At 43.4% G+C, this 22,350-nt stretch overlaps 1 protein-coding gene across 13 annotated transcripts in view; it reads right to left on the bottom strand.

Annotated features, from left to right (window-relative positions):
- The window catches only part of LOC110984372 (KICSTOR complex protein SZT2-like), a 51,111-nt gene extending 30,426 nt beyond the window's left edge, over positions 1 to 20,685 (bottom strand). For all 13 annotated transcript variants that reach the window (XM_087143746.1, XM_087143748.1, XM_087143749.1 and 10 more), the window contains exons 1-29: positions 20,491 to 20,685; positions 18,767 to 18,892; positions 17,737 to 17,913; positions 17,204 to 17,281; positions 16,757 to 16,849; positions 16,192 to 16,291; positions 15,583 to 15,807; positions 14,838 to 15,058; positions 14,296 to 14,392; positions 13,738 to 13,786; positions 13,182 to 13,345; positions 12,767 to 12,863; positions 12,374 to 12,508; positions 11,760 to 11,915; positions 11,033 to 11,098; positions 10,775 to 10,825; positions 10,016 to 10,168; positions 9,451 to 9,565; positions 8,443 to 8,654; positions 7,514 to 7,732; positions 6,805 to 6,883; positions 6,333 to 6,562; positions 5,595 to 5,769; positions 5,056 to 5,287; positions 3,572 to 4,824; positions 3,105 to 3,217; positions 2,383 to 2,620; positions 1,079 to 1,202; positions 175 to 438 (exon numbers count right to left, since the gene is read on the bottom strand). In XM_087143746.1, the coding sequence (XP_086999872.1) occupies positions 175 to 438; positions 1,079 to 1,202; positions 2,383 to 2,620; positions 3,105 to 3,217; positions 3,572 to 4,824; positions 5,056 to 5,287; positions 5,595 to 5,769; positions 6,333 to 6,562; positions 6,805 to 6,883; positions 7,514 to 7,732; positions 8,443 to 8,654; positions 9,451 to 9,565; positions 10,016 to 10,168; positions 10,775 to 10,825; positions 11,033 to 11,098; positions 11,760 to 11,915; positions 12,374 to 12,508; positions 12,767 to 12,863; positions 13,182 to 13,345; positions 13,738 to 13,786; positions 14,296 to 14,392; positions 14,838 to 15,058; positions 15,583 to 15,807; positions 16,192 to 16,291; positions 16,757 to 16,849; positions 17,204 to 17,281; positions 17,737 to 17,913; positions 18,767 to 18,892; positions 20,491 to 20,523 (5,275 nt within the window). In that variant the 5' untranslated portion in view covers positions 20,524 to 20,685. The remainder of the gene's footprint in view (positions 1 to 174; positions 439 to 1,078; positions 1,203 to 2,382; positions 2,621 to 3,104; positions 3,218 to 3,571; positions 4,825 to 5,055; positions 5,288 to 5,594; positions 5,770 to 6,332; positions 6,563 to 6,804; positions 6,884 to 7,513; positions 7,733 to 8,442; positions 8,655 to 9,450; positions 9,566 to 10,015; positions 10,169 to 10,774; positions 10,826 to 11,032; positions 11,099 to 11,759; positions 11,916 to 12,373; positions 12,509 to 12,766; positions 12,864 to 13,181; positions 13,346 to 13,737; positions 13,787 to 14,295; positions 14,393 to 14,837; positions 15,059 to 15,582; positions 15,808 to 16,191; positions 16,292 to 16,756; positions 16,850 to 17,203; positions 17,282 to 17,736; positions 17,914 to 18,766; positions 18,893 to 20,490) is intronic.
- Between the last annotated feature and the right edge of the window lie 1,665 nt (positions 20,686 to 22,350).

Below are 22,350 nucleotides of genomic sequence, written 5' to 3'. Positions count from 1 at the left end.
TTTAATTATTTCTCAACTCCAAAGAATAAAAATAATTAAGCCAGCTCATCCATCCCACTAGGCAATGTTTTAAACTTTTTTTATTTATGTATCAATTGATGATTTCACCACTAAAGCGACACAGGGGTAAAATCCAGGTAAGAATTTGAAAATACAAAGAATGACCTCACCCACCTAAGCATGTTGGTAGAGTCCTCTTGGACATGTTTCCAACATTATTCTTCAGCTTGACGGAGCATACCAAGTGCACAAACAGGGGTGACATCTCCTCTTCGTAGCTGCCCATCAAGGACTCGGTCGAGGTGCTCTGTTCGTCGGCAGTCTCACCCAGCGAGTTCTTCTTCCCTTGCCGCAGCGACGACTGGTAGACATCCACGATGGAGTTGATCTTGTTCTCCGGCACGGGAATCTCTTCATTTTCTGAGGTGTAACTGGTAACTGTTAACAGGCAAATTATGAGGGGAGACTACATTAAAGTCTTTCTGTTTTATACAAAAGTCACTGAAATGCAAAAAAAATACAAGCTGGGGCCCACATCCACGTATTTACACAGATTGGTTAGGAAAATTTCTCTTCACTGTGGATGGGAACCACTCAAATGCTGATTTGGTTTACATGAGTGAGTGAAGAGAATCGAATCATAGAAAAGCGCCTTGCCCAAGGACACAGTATCTGGCAAACAGCTCAATTCAAGGCCTTGACTCTCCAATCCGAATCACAAGCATGCACTTGGTCATCTTTAAAACCTTAGCAACGCTTTCAGAATATTGGAATTTACATCATGTTGCCCATATGATGCAAGATATGGGGCGGAGAGAACCCCCTCCGCCTTTATGTTGCTCACTGTTTGATCGGAATCTCAAGAATTCTTTACAGACTTCTAGGGGGGATGTGTGAGGTAACAATTGTCTGGAGCGTGTATAGGGATTGGACATGTGGGGGGTACCCATCGGCCCCATATCATGCACGGTATCATTTTACCAAACACAGGGCCGTATACTTCACTAAAATACATTTTCAAGCAATGACAAATGCTCAGTGCCAATTTTCGGTATCCAGCAATGTAAGTGACACAAACCGCTCATTTGTTCCGATGTGATTTCTTCTGGTATACTGGTGGTGTGAAGTTTTTCTGGCTCAACTGACAAGATCTCACAGTCCGATCTGCCGTCATCATCGGCTTCTTGGAAAATCAAATCCATCTGTGAGTCAAAACAGACACAGAACATTTGAAGTAAATCAATCGGTAAGTTATTAATCTGTGACAAGTCAGGTGGTCAAGTTAATATTTCGACACCATTTTGATAAAATTATGATGGACCCGCTCAAGACTGAGATTTTTGGCAACTTGAGATTTGGGGATATTCTGACTTTTTATGATGTTCTCTACAGGACTGCTAAGTGTTGAGACACGAGATTACGTTGTTTGCTTCTCATGCTAATGGCACAAAAGCGACGTACATGCGCAAATTCAGTTACACCTTTTGATAAAGTGACGTACACGATGAATCTCACTGACTTTACCAGTGCATGTCTGAATATTACCTCTTGAGACCTTTATTTTGACAAGGTGATAAATCTGTAGTATGACATTTCATAATCGTGCACACTTTGTACAAACAAAGGCCACAAGGAGTGAGCACTCCTTGAGTATCTGGAGTGACATTTATCTGAAATCAACGTATACTAATTTCACATAAGCATGTGAAAAAAAGACAGACGTAGTCTGCTTTTTCAGCGGAGCGGCCACACCTTTATTTTTCTATTCCTGTGATCCTTTTCGGAGCAAGACTACAAAAAATTTCAATGAATTATTACAGGAAACTTCATTATCAAAATCTGAGCGCTCCTGTCCTTACTGGAATAATCCTTTTGGGAATGCAGTGAATTCCCTGTGGAAATCTGCCATGTTCCTATTGGGAATAGGCTACTCCCGGGTAAAACGTGCAGTGGTACTGACCACTGTTCCCATGTACAGACACATGCGTTGCTCGTAGTATTAAAGGAAAAGTGGGTATTTCTGAGTGGTATCTCTTTGGCACGTTGCACAGCATTCAAACTACTGAGATGTTCTTTAACTGCTCCCACCTGTCCTCTGCCTATTACACAATGCTTGTACAATATCAATTCAAAAGCCATGGTCTTTCTGGGCTACCAAATTTAGAAATCTATATTAATGTCATTTTATATGGCTTTTTTGCGGATTGAGGCTACATATGGGGGGGGGCTTTGTTATCATGCTGTTGGAAGGAAAGGAAATGAAATTGACCAAATAAATGCCATTCTCATTATTTTCCGATCAAATCTTTGTTCTCTCTCTCGGTGGAGACCCCCATTGGCACCCATCCCTGGATCAGCCCCTGGTGACCTGCCGCCACTTACCTCCTGAAACTCAGGCTGACGGAAGAACCATATGTCGGGATTGGAGGGCACAGGCTGGAAGTGGTTGCCCATGACCTGCGTGAACGTCCTCTGGATGAGTTTGTGCAGGTCGTTGGTTCCCGTTGGGCAAGGCCTGGCAGACCGGAGAGCAGAGAGCGGAATTTTGACGGACTGCCGCGATGCCTTGGACAGCGACGGCTTGCTGGGCCTGGGCAAAGATTTGGTCTTGGCGTGAGACCTGCCAGGGGGATTGAATCAATATTTCTTGAGCAGCCTGAAGAAAATATTAGCCTGAGTGAGATGTGAACCAATGACTACTGGAAAATTTGCACTGGAACTTGACCGCCTCAGCATTTCCCAAGTTTACCACACTACCATCATCTACATTTAGGAAGTGATTCCTATCGACCCAGCATGCATGTGTTTCACTGTTTCTGACCAGCATCATCAGAAGTTTGGACGGGTCAGTTGGCAGATATGTCGTTGAACAGTCACAGAGACCGCAGGTTGGAGTCCTGTGGCAAGTAAGTATACCCAGGCAGTTCCTAGAGGTTTTTTTAATTCATTCATCTATTCATGGGCATGATATTTCTTTCCCTGAAACTGTTTGAAAATAACTGAGACCAAGATGGCAAACAGAGTTTTAGACTGCTCCTTTCTTGACCAGAGACTGTGAGTTTAAAATGAGGGTGAAGTGACTTCTTGAGAGTGATTTTTTTTACCGAGTTGTTGTCTCTTCAGCATCATTATCGTCCTCGTCAATGTCAACCTGGACCTGGTCAGCAAACTTGATCTTCTTGGTCAAGAGATCGCTAGCTTGTTGCTCAATATTGAGCTGTAGGTTAGAAATAAAAAAGAATCAAATTTTTAAAAAAAGAAGCACAGTATTTGCAAGTACCTGGCATTATTTTCAGAAATTTTCTCAAGTGTTCTAAAATAATAGTTTGGAACCAACAGAGAAATATTTAAAAAGTATTTAAAATGATAATACATTCATCAATTTCACCACCCCTTTATGAAACTAGGTATCCCATGATCCTTTATCTTGCGATTTCGTTCTCATCAAGTGTTTAAATCACAAAGCCTTCTTGCGATTTTGTTCTCTTCAAATGTTCAAATCACAAAGCCTAACTAACTGCAATAGGAATGTAAGCATTCTTACAATGCGTTGAAGACAAGGAAATGTTACCTTTTCAATATACTTTCTGATATGTCCACAAACTGCATGAAGAAAATGGGTGATGTCAATGTCATGTAGCGACTCTACACAGATGAAGTCTAGCGCCATCTGCACATCCTGAGCATCAACGTACTGCCCGCGCTGAAGACCCTTGAAGATGCCCATCACAAAGTACTTGCTGATCTTCTCGCCCAGCTGGGTGCAGAACCGGCCCAGGGTCTTGCTGGGCTGGCCCCTGCTGAGGCTTCGGTCGGCTGGGGCCCCAGCGACCTGTTCCAGGTGCCCCCGAGAGGAGTGCCGGGAGAGGGACGCCCGGGGGGTGCCCAAGCCACTCCTGGAGGAGGTCTGGGAGCCCACAAAAGCCGGGATCTGGGCCTCCAGTGAGGCAAAAGTGAGGTCCTGGAAGACATCTGTAGGCACCTCATGGTCCTCTGTCTTCAGGAGCTGGTGTCGGAGAGAGGAGAGGGAGCAGTCATAGACATATATCGGCAGGGTGAGACCATGCTTGACATCCGAGGGATCAGGACTCATTCGAGAATCAGGCTGGTCTTCACTGTATTGAGAATCATCTACACAAGCTCCTGATGTCAAGTCTTGTTCCTCGGACATGGTTAACCCATCAGATGCTGGGGTAGTCTCCTGGGGAGGTATGGTGGATGAGCTCCTGAAATCCATGACTTTGGCACTCGCGTCCAGTTTCCCACTGCTGTCCTGGTTTCCGTCCTGGTCTTTGACCTTCCCGAGCTCCATCAGCTTCTGGAGGTCACCGTAGCTGGCCGGCACGAAGGTCAGCAGCAGGTGCGAGCTGGGCTTGACATCCTTGTCGGCGTCACTGGCGCGCACCGCGTCCTTGACAAAGCAAGTCCACCTCGGCACCGGGCTCTCCCGCAGTGCCTGTCCCTCCTTCAAGGCCTGCTGCCAAGCCTCTGGCTGGGTGCTGGACAGTGAATCAGAGAGCTCTGTGGCCAGGCTTGTTGTCCGGCCTGGGTCACTCTTTGGCCTCAGCACGGCTCTCTTCATCAAGGCCTCGAAATCTGAGTCAGGTAGCTCGAACGGGGCTGGGTTGCTGTTGCCGTCACGGCTCCTGTTCAAGACCATCTTCACGAATTTCAGACCGTCCTCCTCTGAGAGGGTAAGCTCGTGACCGGTCATCTTGGACAGGGCCGTCAAGAGGAGACAGTAGAGAGTGTTGTTTGGTTTCGGGTAGCGTGGAAAGTGTGGTCTCGGAAAGGAGTCATCAGGACTACTCTTGGACAATGGTTCTGAAATAAAACAGAATTCAGGTCCAATAAAATATCATTTTGCTCTGTAATTTTTAATCGATATGAGATATTCAGCTGAACAAAGAAATTGACTGGTGAGAGACTAGAACCTACGACCCCCGGAATACCACACTGGAGCTCAACCAAGTTTTCTGAGTGCTAATGATGCAACTGTGAGTGCCTGTGGAATACTTGAGAAGTACTTGACGGTAACACTGAGGAAAGGTTTACCTTCGATGTACGTTGAGCACAAGACCTCTGCCTGCTGGCACTTGGGCAGAAGCTTCAGCAACTCCAAGGAGTACGGCAGGTGGGTGATGGACTCGCTCAGCCGCAAGGTCTCCCCAATTGTATCTGTTGAGGGGTGTGGCACGGGCGCCAGGATGCCTTGGTCGTGGCACAAGATCTTGAGGTGCTCGAAGGTCAGCAGGGTGGAGATGACCTCCTGGTCCAAGGGGAACAACTGACCACAGAACAGAAGAAAAAATAAAATAACAGGTCCCCTTAATAGACTGAATTCATGTGTCCACCATCTTGATTTGAAAGCGACGTAAAACCTGAGAGTGAAAATAACAGCGATGAAATAAAAGTTCAATACAAATTCATCCCATATTCTGAATACTTCACTATTAAGCCACATTTGAAAACACTGAAAGTGAAGTTTAAACTCCTATATGGTCTGGCACACTCCCATTTCACAGATTACACTGAATATTACAGATTCAGGGAACAAGATCAAACATGGCTTCCCCATGAATAAGGTCCATTACCACTTGCGGCACATCCTTGTAGCTGCAGTTCTGGAAGTGGTCCCTCTCGCTGGGCACGTCGCATGCCATGCCGCTCTGGGGTTCCACCCAGCACTCTGTCACCAGCTGCAGCCGGCCATCTGCCTCGGCCGTGTCCTGGTCATCTAGTGGCTCCAAATCAGGGTGGTTGGACCCCCTAGGGTGAAGGAAAGAAAAACTTCTGGGTCCTTACTGTTTTTGGAAGTGCCTAAAACGGGGTAATTTCTTTTTGGCTAACGCAATGGTAAATATGATTGGTGTTTTATGACAGCACGTGGGGCTATAATACATGAATGTACTCAGATTTTCGAAGCAACTGTCATTTTTTTAAGGTAAATTTTGAGTACCAACTGACTGATCCATTTCGTCTAACCTCATTCAAGATTAACCAATTACAGCTGTATCAGTGTAAATGACAGAAATCCAAGATGCATGGCCTAACATATGGCACACATATGACACATGCTGTGTGGTGTTGGAGAGGGGAACCTGTTATTATTTAGTGAGCATCGGACAGGCTTCATGGTACGTTAACTGCATTTCAGTTATCTATTCTTACCTCCATATATCAAAATTAACCAGTTCTTATCAATATTGCACACAGGAGGGGATAAATTTCCCGAGACTAGACAAAATTTAAGGCTGATCAGGGGAGTGATCCTTTCAGATTATAAATGAATTACAAAAACGCTTGACAACAATGCCATTTTTTGTCATTACCCTGTAGTCCGGTCCATGCAGTATGTTGCTGTGTGTGGCGGAAACACGATGTACTGCACCAGGCAAGGGAACACATCGTCCCCTGCTTCGTCCGTCACTGTGTCTGTTGTCCCTTCAGCCAAGGTGTCCGGATCCATGTCCACCTGGTCTGCTGTGGGCTCGGAACCGGCCGGCGTTTGGGCCTGGGTGAAAGCTGGGAACAGATCCTGACTCCCTGACTTCATGGGATTCTTTTGAAGAGAGAGGAATTCTTGAATTTAAAGATTTTTATTGGGTAGGTTTCTCATAGCCTAAAACTAGACATCATTTTCCCCCCCTTTTTCTTTTGAAAGCAGATCGTGCGTGGCCCATTCTTGGCAAATTTATGACACTTTCGGCAGGTTACATGACAGTCACAAAGATTCTAAGATTAATTTGACATGCTAATGAAACAAGATGAAATCAAACTTTCAGAACTGTTTTCCAATGCTACCTTCATCTTAAGCTCGGTAACAAAACTGATGATTCCAGAGTTGGAGTAGGAGAAATGGAAGCCCTCCTGAAGCCTCAAACTGGAACAGAAAGGAAAAAAAGACAGAAAAATTACAGTTGTAGATCTTTCAAATCAAGGCAAACCTTTCCATCAGTTTGTCATTTTTGAGTTTGACAGGCATGCAACATCAAAGAAACGAGGTCTGAAGGTGATAACACACAACACTATGACATAACTTATGAACTTTGGTGTTGAAGTGGAACCAGGCATGAATCGAAAACGACACACAAAATAAGCACAATCAAATAGATGTGAACTGTGCAGTGTTTTTTCTTCAGATTTTTTAAGACAAATACGTTTCTGCGGAAGCTACTTTGAGAAGGGCAATTTGTCTTTCTTGTAACCACCACAAATTTCTGTGAACAATACAATGTATTCAAGGCATGCTTTAATGCAAGCGAGTTTGGCAAACTTTCTTCAAGATACTGAATTTCGGAAGAACTGGGACCCCTTGGTTAAGCTATTTTGCCAAAACTCTACAATTTTGAGAATTTTTAAGCTTTTCACGAGTCGTCGTAAAAAAAGGAGGAAATACGGACCATGGACTGCTAATTGTAGGCATTTTAGGTAACTAAATGAACTGTTGCTACGTTGGGCTTCTTAGATCAATGAACAGTGAAGAGATTTTGTACTTCTCAACTTGACTTACTCTGTGAGGACAGACAAGACGTGGGCCACGGCCTCCGTGGAAATAGGTGGGCTGTGATCATTCTGGGCATCCCATATCCAGCGGTGGTGGTGAAGATAGCAGGCCAGTCGATTCAGGTCCTTGATGGGGCCTTTGCTGTCCATGTAGACTGGCACCGAGCCTGTTGTAACTCGGATGGAGGTCTTCAGGTCGGTGAAATCTGGAGGCATCCTCTCATACCTAATCAAACGAGGGTATCAAAAAATGGCCTGGTTGTCTTCTTAATTTCTACTTTTTTCGAATTTTTTTCCAGAAACAAGACAAAGGGCCAAACTACCACCTTGCTTGGCAGCCCTTTACACATTTAGGACAGAAAAGCAACAACAAAGACACTGAAACTTGACAGCACTGTGATGCATTAATTTTCCTATGAACGAATCACTGCTTGTTTCATCAAGACTGAAGTTTCCATCAAAGTAAGCCAGCTTGATGGACTCCACTTAAAAACTGTGATGCCATAGTAAACGTAGATCTCCATTCACATTTACGCACTTGCTAGTGAAAGGCTACAAAATTTCCTTAAAGTTTCCAATTGAATCAAAGAAGATTTCCTTCCAACAAAGTTCACAAAATGCAGGCAAGATGATGAGGCTCCATAGAAACACACAGAGACATGTGTAAATTACATGTGATTGCTAAACTTTAAATTTGATTTTCATTTCATTTCAACTTTGAATAGTTATGAGCTATGAAATGCATTTATAAATGGAACATCTTTAAAGCAAATTTAGTTGACAACTTGGCAGTTCCACATATGCCTTTAACATTTAGCTTATAACTTGTTTTCCCAACCCCAGGAAATTAGGTTGTAGATGTAGAGCAGAAAATATACCAAGCCCAGCGGGCTTGGGCAAATCTCCACAGGCCGGAATCAACAGGCAGAGACATACTTGACCAGGATGATGTCAATAGGCCTCGCCAGTATGACGACGCAGGACTTGTCCGTGGTCTGCTTCTGCTCCTGCTGGGCCGGCTTGCCCTTGGCTGCCGCGGCTATCTTAGAGACGGCCGACTTGCGCTGGCTGGTGCTGGCCTTGAGGTAACCCGTCTGCCTAGTGGGGACTGTCAGGTCTTGTAATTTGTGCCTCAGCTCACTCACGATCTATGCAAAAGTAAACCAAAAAAAAGGAAAAGTTGAACGGATATGCGGGAGTTAGGGAGCAAAACCACAAGCTGCTGGCAACTTTCTTGGAATCAAACTGAAGCCTCAGACTTAAGTGACCTGTTCAGTTCGAAACAAACGTGTCAGGTTCAAGACTTAAAGAGGGCTTATGATTTGACTGTAACTTACTAAATTCTGTGGGTTGCTCCGAGAGTGAAAAACTCTTTCTATATCAAGTACTCAGCTCAATCTCACCAATAGGGCTTAGGACTGCTGTCAATGAGCAAGTCTATCAAAATGTGAGCACGCTATTGGACAGCTACTCGTACTAGGCCAATCTATCAATCAATGAATCAATCAGGGAGCTTTTGGGGAAGCCAAGCAGGTCCACAAGCTGATCTACAAACCTTAGCTTGCAATTTGATCACTCGGCAAGTCTACAGATCTGCCTGTCTTTCAACCAACTTTCGCCCAAGCTTTGTGAGGAATCTCAGTCTCTGCTTGAAACAGCAGAACATTCTAATAGTTCTGGCATTTCACAGGTCGACGAGGAATCGCAGCTTGCACATGTGCACACTGCTCCTAGGAGTTACGACTAGGCAGGGTTAGCTTAGAGTTTCTTTGCTGCTGCTGTAAAAATGGAATGGTGATCATAAGCATGAAACTATAAGTTTAGCTGAGCATTGAACTGTGCCCATTGAGCCGATGAGCTTGGGAAAGTTGACCGTTCAGAGGAGGGAGGAAGTAAGCTATTTGGAGAGTCCAGCTAGCCGGCTGTCATGTTGACCTCGCTTACCTTGTTCCTCTCGTGTCCCGATGTTCCTCCAAGGAAGGCCAGTCTGATGACCACGCAGGGTGCTTTGGACTGAACCCTGATCAGATAGAAGGATGTTGGAGAGCTGCTGCCGTCCCTGGCCAGAAAGAAGAAAGTAGGGGAAATAATGCTTTGGCTAACAAATGATTTTCTTAGCTTGCCTAAGCCTCTGCAGTATCCGTAACAAATCCGTAATCCACCATCAAATTTTGGGGATTTACCTTTTTTGAAATTTGGTCAGTAATTTTGAGGTAAATGGGGTAATTTTGAGGGCGTCATTGCTGTGCTAGGACGTGGAAATTTACATTAGCTTGAAACCAAGGAGACTGATTAAAAATGTCATGAGAGAGTGACAATGAAGAGGTTACTAGTACTGAAAAATGGACAAAAAAATGCATGTCAATATTTCAAGTCACTGAAATTCTTCTGCACTGGCCTCTCTACAAGAAAAGATTTTCTTCTGCAAGAACGTCCCGGCCTCTCGTGCCCGGCCAGTTGCATAGCCTCACTCAGTCTTGTCGTACTCAAGGTTGAACTTTCTACTTACGTCGATGTGAGCGTGATGTAGCTGTGGTTCTCCAGCAGCGTGAAGGTGCTGAATTCCGTCAAGAGGGAGTTGAGCTCCTTCTGGGCCACGCGGCTCTGGATGTTGTTGTAGCGGCCGTTGCTGTTGGGCAGGAACAGGTGCTTGGGCAGGGGCCTGCCGAAAAAGATACGCAGTTGGGACTTGGGCAACAGGTGAATACATACCGACGAAATGGAAATCAGTGAATGGAAGCCCCTAAGGATCCAGTAAACTCTTCAAAATGAATCAATGAACAGGCACACATTGAAACTTTTGATCTTTTGGCTGATTTAAATAAAAAAGAGACTGAGAAGGGATTCGAACCTGTAATGTTCTTCAGTGTCTTTGACAACCCAATATATATACACATAACAAACAATAAAACCAAAACACTCCTCAAAAGCTCAGTTTGCATGGCCATGAAATTGTGACAGACTGCAAGTTCAACATCTGGCTTTTGCCGAATCTTCTTCCTTCTCTGAAAGGTGACTCAGTTGGAAAGCAAATTTCTTACAGAGCTTCTATAAAGAACCTCCATGATCACAGCAGGTGATAATGGCAACATAAACTGACCGAAAATGCCCTGAAACACGACACTTGATTTGGGGGGGCAGGTGTAAAGCTTTTATGTAATCATCGGAACTTCATTTGCCACCTCTCACCACAGAATTTTTGTCACCGTCTTTGTCATTTGTCAATCTCATTACAATAACGAACATGGCTTCTGTCTAATTCACTTACATATCTGGGACCAACAAAAGAGCAATTCTGTGGGTGTGTAACCATCTCTGCCTGAAAGTGAAATAAAAAACAAACTAAAGACTAATTCAAGACTCAATCACGACAGAAAAAAACTTTCCTTTAAATGAAAAGGGATAGATACTTGAAGTAGGATATTGAAAAGGGTGAAACTTGCCACGCTTTCTGGGAACCAAGCTGTGATTTAAAAACAAACAAATGGGCTCATTCAGCGGTCAAATCTGAAAGTACTGATGTTACCATTTCTTGGGTTCCATGAGCGATATCCTCTTCCAGAATCCTGCAAACTGTTCCAGACTTGAGTCCCTTAAAAAAAAAAAATTAACAATCTATTTTTTCCATTCGTTGAAGAATTTACAGTTTCTAAGCATTTTCACAAAGCAAACACTGAGTAAAATGTCTTTTGGCAAATTTTCGGCTTCCTTAAGAATCTTTATTTTGGGGTGGGTAACTGTTTATTGAATACTCCATAAGGAAGACAGTATGTTCTTGGTCAAAAAACACAGTTTTCAATGCATTCCCAACTTCCGATGCAAGTCAACTTGTAGGGACATCTGGAGTCTTCTGGCTTTTCCCAATTAGGAAAAGGTTGTATCCCAATTAGGAACATCAGGTGTCCCAATCAGTACCGGGGCCTGTTTGATTGACATGGCTCCGTACCTCGATAAGTAATCTGTCACCGGTTCCCTGACACCAGATACCACCTGATAGATGGAGTGACTCAATATCAGGATCACTGATTGAGATCCAAAAACACACAGTCCCCAAAAAACTATCAAAAAGGCTGCTTTATGGTAAAGCAATTGTTCGTACGAATTTTTGTCGCAACTTATTCTCCAAGACAGACCACTTGACACTGCTAGCCAACTTTGAGTGGAGTGATACCTATTGTGAATTACGTGTTACAATCTGGGTGACTTCATGCCTCGTTTGCAAGATACGCATCAAGATTTTTTTTGTAACCTACTTGCTGTCAAATTTCTGGGCCAGGACTGGCGTCTCCGAGTAAGGAGGCATGTAGAGAAGTGGGATGCCTTTCTTGATGCCGTCTGGCACGGTGTAGTAGATAGAGTTGGTGGAGAAGGACTGGAGATGGACCAGGAGCTGGTCAGTCTCCTGAAGGCTGGGGAAAATGGTAAAGAACAAAATAACACGGAAAGATATTCTCTGGAATGAAGAATATTACTTATCCGATCTTTGGAAAATTCCTACATATTATTTAACCTGATCTTCAGACAGTTCCACTTCTCCTGCTGTATGAAAAGTCACATGCCGTCAATTAAATTTTGACTGAAGGCACAGCTTTGTTTAATTTGTCTGCTGGAAAGAGCGGGTTAAAGGTAACTTGCTGGGGAAGTCCACAACATGGTCCCCTTTTTGTTTGATACGTACTGCCATGCTTTCATAAACTGCACTAATAACAAAGACTAGTGACGTGAAAATTCTTGTTTTCTTCATCCAGATGCTAAACCAGTGGGATGATATGCACTGAAATTGATGGATATCTTGAAGAGTAATGCTTTTATCACATATGGGGCACGGTGCCAGCAGAATCGTGGACTAGAAATGTACATTATTTACCTTCGCAGCGTCTGCCAGAAATTCATGACCACCCTGGTGCGATAGGCGTTGTGGGGGCTCTTCTTCATGCGACACGTCAAATCGTGAAGGAACTCATAGCTCCCCTCCATGATAACATCCACATTGGTCAAATGCCTGAAGTCAAATCACAGAAGGTGTACTGTCTGTCACCTGTGAAATTCTGTCAGGAATTTCTTTGAGTACATGCATTAGCCATTTTTGGCGTAGTTTTTCTGATAGTTTCACGAAATGAATCAGCCTTCAACTTGCCTCATAGTTTCAAAGTACTTGAAATTTATCTTACACTTCTGAAAATTAAACAATTTTAACCGCCACCGATCTCCCCCCCCAGCCGCAAATAAACAGAAGAGCTTATTGTTTGTGGCCACCTACCTGTTAGGGTTCAGAGGCCATGCTGATGAGGCTATGTACTCTATCCTGCCGTTGTATTTCCAGGGGAGTGCCAACTTCACCTCGATCTGTTTATCATCTGAAACGAAACAAACAAACAAATAAACAAATGAGATTACAGGTAGATAAATTAAGAATTCCACACTGACCTTCTCTCAAAAAATACTTTCGCGGCAGATGGTAGGACTTTCCAGGAACTCTTGAAAACATATCCAACGAACATAAACATTTGTGAGAAGTCTTTGGACACTTAGTATAAACAGAACGATCGAGGAGAAATTTCATTAGTGATGGGCGGAGAACATGGACAAGGAGGGAATGCGGTCTTAAAGCTACGGCGCTCCTCTTGAAAGTACATTTTGCTCATTCCAACGATGCCAAACAATGGCGTGCTTACTTTTGGTGAGTGCCACGTCTTTGATGGTGTAGCCCTCCCTGAGTCGGACGGACAGTACATTGGCCAGGCTGGTGTGCAGCTTGTAGTCTCGGTGCTTCTTCCTGATCAGGGGAATGGTGCACAGGCCTTGCTTGTTGACGGCAAAGGGAGCCGGAAGCTGGATGCTGAAAACGAAAAGCACTGGCTATGCACGTAACCGTTTGAGGGCACTCTGACATTCGTGAGAAGATTAAAAGTACCAAACTTGCAATTCTGCAAGAAACGTATGCCGTCTTTCTCGACCTGGCACTCAAAAGACTTGTTCCTACGAGTATCCTCCAATTTTATTTGACTCCATCACTCACTGCTTAAAAATGAAAAATTTTCATCTTATCTTAAACAAGCAGCTGCCAATGGTTAAGCCTACAAATTAGCTTTGCATGGTAAAATATACTACATATATACTATTGTGCTACTCTGAATCTATACAAGCATTGTCCCTGCAATATAGAGTTATTGACCCCGGTGTCATACTGGTATATATTATTGAAGTACGCCATGATGGTACCAGACTTACCCTTCTGTCTGACAGGCTACTTCTGAAGAAATGACTTGATGCTGTCTCCCTGTTGATTGAAACAATACGCAGAATGCATTTCATGACATCAAACATTTCCACATTAAACCTATGTTGCAATACAAGCCTGACTAAGCTCTGATCAGTTGGTCCTACACTCCAGATCACAAAATAAATCTGTGCTTCTTCTTCAACCGCTCCGAGAATAAGATTTTGGCCACTTTTTATCCGACAAAAAGACGTAAATTCTTGTTTTTCTCTCTCTCTTTACATTTTGGGGCTTCCTTAAATTAATAAAAATGGAAAAACAAGACTTGACGCAACGTATGTTGTGGCTTCTACAGGAGATACTGACCGTCTGAGGTTTACTGAAACAATGTTTGAGATAACAATTAATTCTAAGGCCAATTTGCATTCTCAAGTGGTGTTATGTACATCTAAACTGTCATGTCACCAGGTGCTTCGCCTAATATACAGAGCACCAGACCTCATGCCTTTGGAGCAATTATCGCCACATACTATTCAGTTATTTTAGCAAGTATTTTTGTAAGCTCTGACCTTTGATGTAATCTATCTTGATTCCATCCAGGCCTTTCTGAAAATTCCAGGACAGGAACGCTTTGTGGTACTGGTTCATCCCTATCTTATTGGAATTCTGTTGGATAAAAATCAATACTAAAAGGTCAACATAATTTCTGGTGAAAGCTTGTACAATCGTAATACATTTCAAGCCGAGTTTTAGGGGAAACTTGAACCAGCAGTCTATAACTTTGCCACTGAGGTAGAACATATTGTTTTTACTGTTTTCAGTAGAAAAATTGATCCCAAAGCAAAAAAGCGAACGGGAACCTGTCAAAGTTCATACTTCATTGTGCTATTTTAGCTGATAAACCTGTTTTGCTAAGCAAATATTTTGTGTGCTTAACAAATTTCTGAGCTTGGTTGGCTCCAAGAACTTTGCCCATGCATTTCTAAATTTATAGAAACACTGGAAAGAAATATTGAGCCGGATACAAGTAGGCATTCAGTATTTTGAGTTCAATACAAAAGCAAAATTCCCCTATTCCCCTGAGGGTCCCACTGTTTAAACAACCACTCACTATTTTGGGGCACTTGGACAGGAATGCACCAAAGGTGGCCGTGGCGATGAACTGCATGATCTCGGTGTGCGGAATGTAGCCGAAGCTGCAGTGGGGGTGGAAGCCCTTGCCAACTTGGAGGAAGGAGCAGGCCACTGTGCTGTTCCTCATCTGCGTCAGTAGGTGGGTGGTGGAGGCCATGTCCGGCATTGCCGTGACGCCATCAGTCACGCATATGATTCCTGGTGTGTGTGTCAGAAAATGCATAGTGTTTAATGCTCACCAGCTCGTTTGGCCAGATATATGCCAGTACCTTGCATGTAGAGTGCTGTGGGTAAGAGAGCCCTCTATCAGCAAAGATTCCGAGTGGAATGAGTTGTAACTGGTGATCAGTGGGTTAACTATTCACATTAGACATTTACGAGGAATACATCTGTGAAGTTACAAAACAGTCCAACACAGGGTTTTATTTTCTGATCATTTATAGTTGACACCTTCACATGTCAATTTGTGTGCACTGTGCACATATCAATAGGAAAAGTTTCCCTTTTTGGCTGACCTGTCCTGGAAAAATTGACACTTGGTAATAACGGCATGTCAACTTATCTTCAATTGGTGTCAAAACGATCGTCAGACATGACTGCAAAAATTCCTGAAGGCTTGGTATGGGAAAAAAGAGCTTTGCAGCGATATCAGAGAAAATGCCCATGTGGGAAGGTTTGCCAGAGGATTCTTCATGGGTTGAGAGTGAAGTTGCTGCACTCACCTGCACTGGTGTTCTCTGGCAGCAGCTGCAATGCCAGGATGCCGCACCACAGCATGTTCACGAAGCACGCCTCAGGACTTGCCATCTCCTGGGCCTCTGTCTCTGGTCGCTGCGAGGCGGAAGACGAAGACAGGCCACCCGGCTCGACGATGTCATCAAATATGTTGGGGTGGTCCAGGTCAAAGGTTGTGTTGGGATTTCCATTGACCTGACTTGCAAACATGTCTGGGCACAGGGATGTTGATAAACGGTCACTAAGTAAATGAAAGTCTGTCGTCAGTGAGGCATCTAGCTCTCCAAAAGTTACTTGAAAGGGATTTACAGCGGCGACATGCTGTAAACCAGTACGTGTATCATCATCACAAGGTTGAGTTTTTCCTGTTTTGCAAAAGACTTGCCATGGCATCAAATTAACAACATTCTCCCAAATTGCAGCTGACACCGAGATTCTCGGATCAAACAGGTCCAGTTTTAAACCAAAAGGTTTTTGTACTCTTCAGACAGGCACAATGTAGAATTGAAAAAAAAAGTGATGTTCCCAGTTAACAGCATATGTGTGACTCATTTTTTTTTCTATTGTGTGGAACAGAGAGCATGAATAAGACTTACTGTCAACAAGTTTGTTTTCAAACTCCTCCAGTTCTTCTTGTAGCTGATCTAGGAACGATGACAGGTTGTCCTGAGTCAACAAACATCCTTGGAACAATACCTGAACAAACAAATTTTCCAGACGAAAAAAAAGAAAAAGATGCACACTGACGGAAGTCTCGATCATATGTGAATGTAACAATTCACTTGCAAATGATTTTTTACAAATCCCGATACAACTTAAAAATGTTCAGACATCGCCTAGGAACCTTGACAGGTTCTGTGTAGCTCACTTTTGACCGACGACCCATGCGCAGTTTCTACACTAGTCTCCAACATCCATACAGAGCTAGAGACATTTTCAAGACTTGACAAACCATTCCAAAACATCAGCATGTGAGCGATATCCACTGTGCATAAATTACATTTGCATTTCTTTTGACCATATTGGGTCTACGCATAAGTTTGAAATCCATCTTTGACACGGACTTGTGTAACACTCAGACGTGGAAAGCTGTACATTATCTGCTTGGTTGTATTCTTCAAAATGAATGTTGCAACGTCACACTACTGAATGAGACTCTACCTGCTGTGTGGTGAGTGAGGCCAGAGGGGTATATGCAATAACAGTGACATAGATCTTAGGCGACAGCAGTAAAGAGCTTCCTGGAACTGAAAACTGAACACAAAAACACAGAGAAGAAATAAAAGTAAAGGCAAGAACATATCCATTCACGGGTTCCATTTTTGCACCTACGGTTAAGCCTGGTCCACGCAGCAATTTGGCTCAATGTACGTACTGCTCAACGCGACATATAGCACTTGTCAAAGCCTCAAGCCTGATCCAATGGGCCAACTACCCAGTGGCCAAGGGGCCTGCAAGTCCCAGCCAACCAGCCAACACAGGATTGAAAAGTGTTATTATTCAAGATGGCCGACTAACCAAGTCTGAGAATTTACAGTGCTGTTGACTGCCAAGTACCACATACTCGCAACAGCCAGAAAAAACGACTAATGGTGATGGATCTCTTACCGGCTTGACCAACCCCTGTAGACAGTTACTGATGCACCTGAAGAGATCTTGGAGACTAACTCGACCAGACTGGGCATCCTGGAGAACAGATGGGATATTGGGGCATGCTCAGTTACTGTAACTGCTGAAAATTTGCACAGTTTTTGGCACAAAACAACCAGTTCAATCATTCTTTGGTACTGCCCAATTAAAAGTCTCTCCACGAGTCTGGTACCCAGCCTGCATGCTTTTTATTTCGCTTCTATTCTCTGCACGAGTCAGAATCTAGACCACTAAATATTCTACCGCTTCAAAAAGTTTTACTCCTCAATGCTTCAGACTGAAACAAGAGGAAATCTCATAGAAAAACTGTACTCTAAACTTCACACTCAAGTTTCGAATTTGGTTTTTGAAACACTCAGGGTCTCATCTCTGCCTCCAGAAACTTTTAGAGAATTCATCTTGCTATAAGAGTGGGTACTTTTACTCTGATTATGCCTTGCATGCTTTCTCCGCACTTGAGGCTTTAGTCTGCCCAATCATGCGGCACTTACGACAGTGGCCATTGACGGACTGAGGTCCATCACTATAACGTGCCGATAGCGTCTGGCCAGGAAGGTCACATGACTGCTTGGAACCAACTTGTATCGGATTGGCACATCAGCTGGGAGTTTGTCTGGGCTGACTCTGGGAATGATGGACAAGACCTCAAGCTCTTCCTTGGAATTGATCTGTAAGGAAAACAGGAAATGCCGACAAATACACAAACAGCAACGTTACGTAGATTGTTTTAGCCAATTCTTGCTCTGACCCTAAACCCATCAAAAATCCACATGCAGTGCTTTGTCAATAATACTGCATAATTTTAGTTTTGGCACATTCAGGAAGTCTCCTCGCCAAATTGTTTTGGAAATTGTTTTGGAAATTGCTTTTAAAATAACTGAAATATTTTGGCCACAATTGGTCACAGTAAAAATGGTGCATCCTAAAGATGGAATATTCTATTTCTTGTCTCTAGACTTTTTAAAAAATTTATCAACACTGCCTATCATTTTGTACGGGTTGCTACAGATTGCAGAAAGTTCATCCCTTGGCTTGCAAGGGGAAGCCATTTTCATGTAGCAGACCTAATATTTCCTATTACTCTAATAGTTGTGTGAGGTTTTGACTCTATGTTAATAAGTCTTCTTTTTTTGTTTTGGTGGCTAAAAACCTGAAACTGCACACGAATCTAAATCAGTTTCTGTTTAATGTAAAGGATGTGAAATTCTGGCAAGGTCAAACTGTCCTCGCTCTATGAGCCCTGACCTAGACCAAGACAGGTCACAATTCTCCTAACAAGGGAGGCTCCTTTGGTGGGAACTGCACTTTGCTGGTTCACAGACAACGATGAAATGCATGAGGAACGGTCGCTTCATGAACAAAATAAACACTCCCCGCCAACATGGCTCTTTCCAACCAATGAGGGAATGTTTCTGCTCAAGGAGGAACAAGCTTGGATTAAATGACCCACAGTTGCTTGGCAACCCCAGCTGAAGAAAGTCTGATAAACAGTCAAAAGACAAGAACAAGAAGTCTACTCACCAGGTCTTGGTCAGACTTGACCTTGATTTCCTTGTTGAGATTTCCGAAGAACCAGGAGGCACGGATATTCCTGGAGATGCGATACTCCTCCTTCATAAGAAGATAAACCTCTCCCACCTCAAGCTCCTGTGGAAAGCAATGAAAACTGCAATATTTGTACAAGAGAATCATTCCATTTTTTTATTTACTTGAAAGTAACTCATTTAAAAATTTTTTAAAAATTTGCTTCCATTCCCGTTACAAAACCTAGACTAGATCTGAGAAAAAGGAACATGGAAAGCATCCATTTGTAGAGCCTATATAACCTTAGTCTCTGGTTTCATTTTCTTCAACATATATTGTAAAAATAGACCAATCGTGCCCACTAAGTCACGTGACCTAAAATGGGTATCAAACATCAGTAAACATAGCGTCTTCCATACCAAAGTGTGTTATAATTTTCATTCAACCAAAAATAAAGCCGACAGTTGATAAAGTACTCAGACTATTGATGTGCTCAGTACTATGACTATTAATGTACATACATGTATTATATTTGGTAAACAAAACTTATGACACACTTTGCTCTAGAAGGACCCAATTTCTATTGTTCGATAGGCCTACCCACCTATAGGTCATGTGACTTGGCAGGTACAATATCAGCCTATTGACTGATTCATGGTGTGATGGTCTAGTTTAGTGTAAAACATAATTGACGAAAATTATTGGGAAGAGTTCCACATAAGGACGCCAGTAGGCCTAATTATTCCCTACAGTGAACTAGTCTTAGTAGCCATCAGAAAGCAAAAACATGTCCAGAAAAGTTCAATTTAGGAGGGAAACAACCGAGTCGTTTACTTAGAAACATGGGCGCCAATTGGTGGGAGACGGGGGGTCATGTCCCCCTCCCACTTTTCCAAGTGGGGGATACTATATCACAATGTGTCCCCTTTACTTTTTTCCAAAACTTAGGAATAAAAATGAGCTTAATACCCCACCATCCCGCATCCCCATCAATCACATAGCCAGGTACAGGTCAACGTGTCACACTCCTCTCAAGGGATTTTCACCTTGTACCCACGTAATCAGTCATTCCAGGGGTCGTTTTTTAGAGTGGCGGGGTATTCTGCAATTACTCCTGAAAATGTATAGCTTGCAGAAGTTTTGGGAAAAAAGGGCTAAAGTACCAAAAATTGTCTCAGATCACACCAAAAACCTCTATACTCCAAAATTTTCCAGGGCCAGCTCAGAGCTTCATGCTTCGTGCTCGCATTTGTTCTGATCAGGGCAATTTTCCCCCACATTTTCAAAACGGATTGACGCCCTTGCATAGAAGATACCATGAAGATACTTAGAATTTTTCAGACCAGTCCCATAGGATTTGTGCACAGGGTGACAAGTGGCATCTGTAAGCCATCAATATATGGAACTCTTTCCAAAATTAGAGAAGACGTCCATTTTTCAGATGGATATAACGTTAATGATATGTTCAATTCATCTTACATTACAGTTACATCTTACATTGACAGTATTGACATATCTGGCCTGCCATGGCTCAGATATTGCCCATCACACGCAAATGTAAACGTTGGGGTCCTAGTTTGGATAGGCCTAGGCCAGTATGCAGATAATGTACATTATGTATCTCATCTGACAAGTGACATGTAGCATAGGCCTACTCTGATCAGCTGAGCATAGCAGTGGTCACGAAAACTAATTTGGTTAATGCACTACATGAAACCTACGATGAAGCCCTTGTCTCTCGTTTCTTGAGCCATCCTGTAGAATCTTGAGCTTTTCGTCAGCTGCTAGGGCCTATATACTTGTTGTCCATACGTGTAGTTCGGTTGCAGCCATGGCACAAAAACTTCAAGAACGACACTATGCAGGGAAGTCCTAGACGTTATTAATCTACGCATCCATCATTAATACGGGATCAGGTCAACTCGGACCCAAACCAACTCGGACCCATTCCAACTCGGACCCAATACTAACTCGGACCCGCCACCATCTCGGACCCACAACCAACTCGGACCCACGCCGTTTCGGACCCACCTCGAGTCAAATACGTGCCCGTAAACCGAAATAGCGCTGACTCTTGAACCTCGCGAAGAGGTTGGCCTTCATTTTTTCGTTGGAAATTCAAGATTATGGACAGATCGATCACTTTTCGTTTCAATTTTATGAACTTTTTATTCGCCTTTTCCCCGAAGATACCCCCTTATAGTAGTAAAACTATGCGCTCATATGAATGTAGCCGCCTCAGTGCCTCTATCCAAAATAGGCCCACATTGTGGGGCTTTTTGTGAAAGAAATACTCTGAACCGGAAACTATCAATCCCAAATTCGGGATTTATATAAATAATTCTATGATCCCTCGTGATTATGGCACGTCTTATTGTAGAAAATAAGAAACTGTGGGATCACGAAATATTAATAATGAGCTCGCGAGCAGACATACGACGCTTCAAAACCGTCTCCAAGTTTAAGCCAATAGGAAATATTCCACATTTTTATTTTAAAATGATTTGATTTTTGTTGTTCGAAATTACCAACCTATTTGCGTTATTTGGACAGTCAGTTAAGGCCTGTATGGATGAATTCCTCCATCTTGCCGGTATTGGGGGTGGGGAGAGAATGGGGAAAGGTGGAGGTGTAAGACTTGCCAGGCCAAAAAAAATTGAAAAGTGAGGTGGGGGATAACACCATTAGACACTATAAAAGGTCAATGTTCGTGACATTGATGTATATCTGCAGTATCTGTTGTACGTATGCAGCATCTCTTATGTACATCAGAAGGGCCTATCTGTGGCTTTTTATTGCAACAAAAACTTTGGGGGCTGTTTGGTGAAAGTTCATTCGATTTCTGCTAGTGATCTGGATCTGGAAAACGGAGAGATTCTGGGAAGCCTGTGCCACTGTCTCCCTGCATAACGTGTAGAGAGGACGTTACAGCTTGGCAGCATGCAGTGCAAAAGTGTCATTTACCAAATGCTAAAATGTAAAAGTGGACAAAATAAAAATTTTCAACAAGTTAATCGCGCTCCTGGGGTTGGGTCCGAGTTGACTAAGGGTGGGTCCGAGTTGGTCGTGGGTCCGAGTTAGTATTGGGTCCAAGTTGGTTGTGGGTCCGAGTTGGTCGTGGGTCCGGGTTAGTATTGGGGCCGACTTGACATGGGTCCGAATTGGTCGTGGGGCCGAGTTGGCATGGGTCCGAGTTGGCATGGGTCCGAGTTGGTTTGGGTCCGAGTTGACTCGAAACCGTAAATACACCAGACTAGATGAGAGCAGACTTAAAGTGTGTAATTCCACTGCTGTATTTAGTCTAGGAACCAGTCCGACGATCACTGCCCGCGGAACAGCGGAACTGCGGAACTCGAATGAATATACAGATTCCATGCAACGTAGGGAGTCCACATTTTCTCCTTGTCTGTCGAGACCCCACTGTTGTACTGAGAGAATTTTTACCAAAGAAGTTCTTCGATGACATTCAAAGGAGGATGGCATTCAAATATTCTGAGTGTCATCAAAGAGCTTTTTTAATAAAAATTGAATTAAAAGGTTGTGACGCCATTCAGCCCGTGTCCCCGCGTCTCTTGTCACAG

This window comes from Acanthaster planci, linkage group LG12 (genome assembly GCF_054643075.1).
Source record: "Acanthaster planci isolate LZ-2023a linkage group LG12, COTS_SCS, whole genome shotgun sequence".
In the NCBI taxonomy this organism is placed as follows: domain Eukaryota; kingdom Metazoa; phylum Echinodermata; class Asteroidea; order Valvatida; family Acanthasteridae; genus Acanthaster; species Acanthaster planci.
Note: the sequence above shows the minus strand (reverse complement) of the source record. Positions and strands in the feature narration are given on the sequence as shown.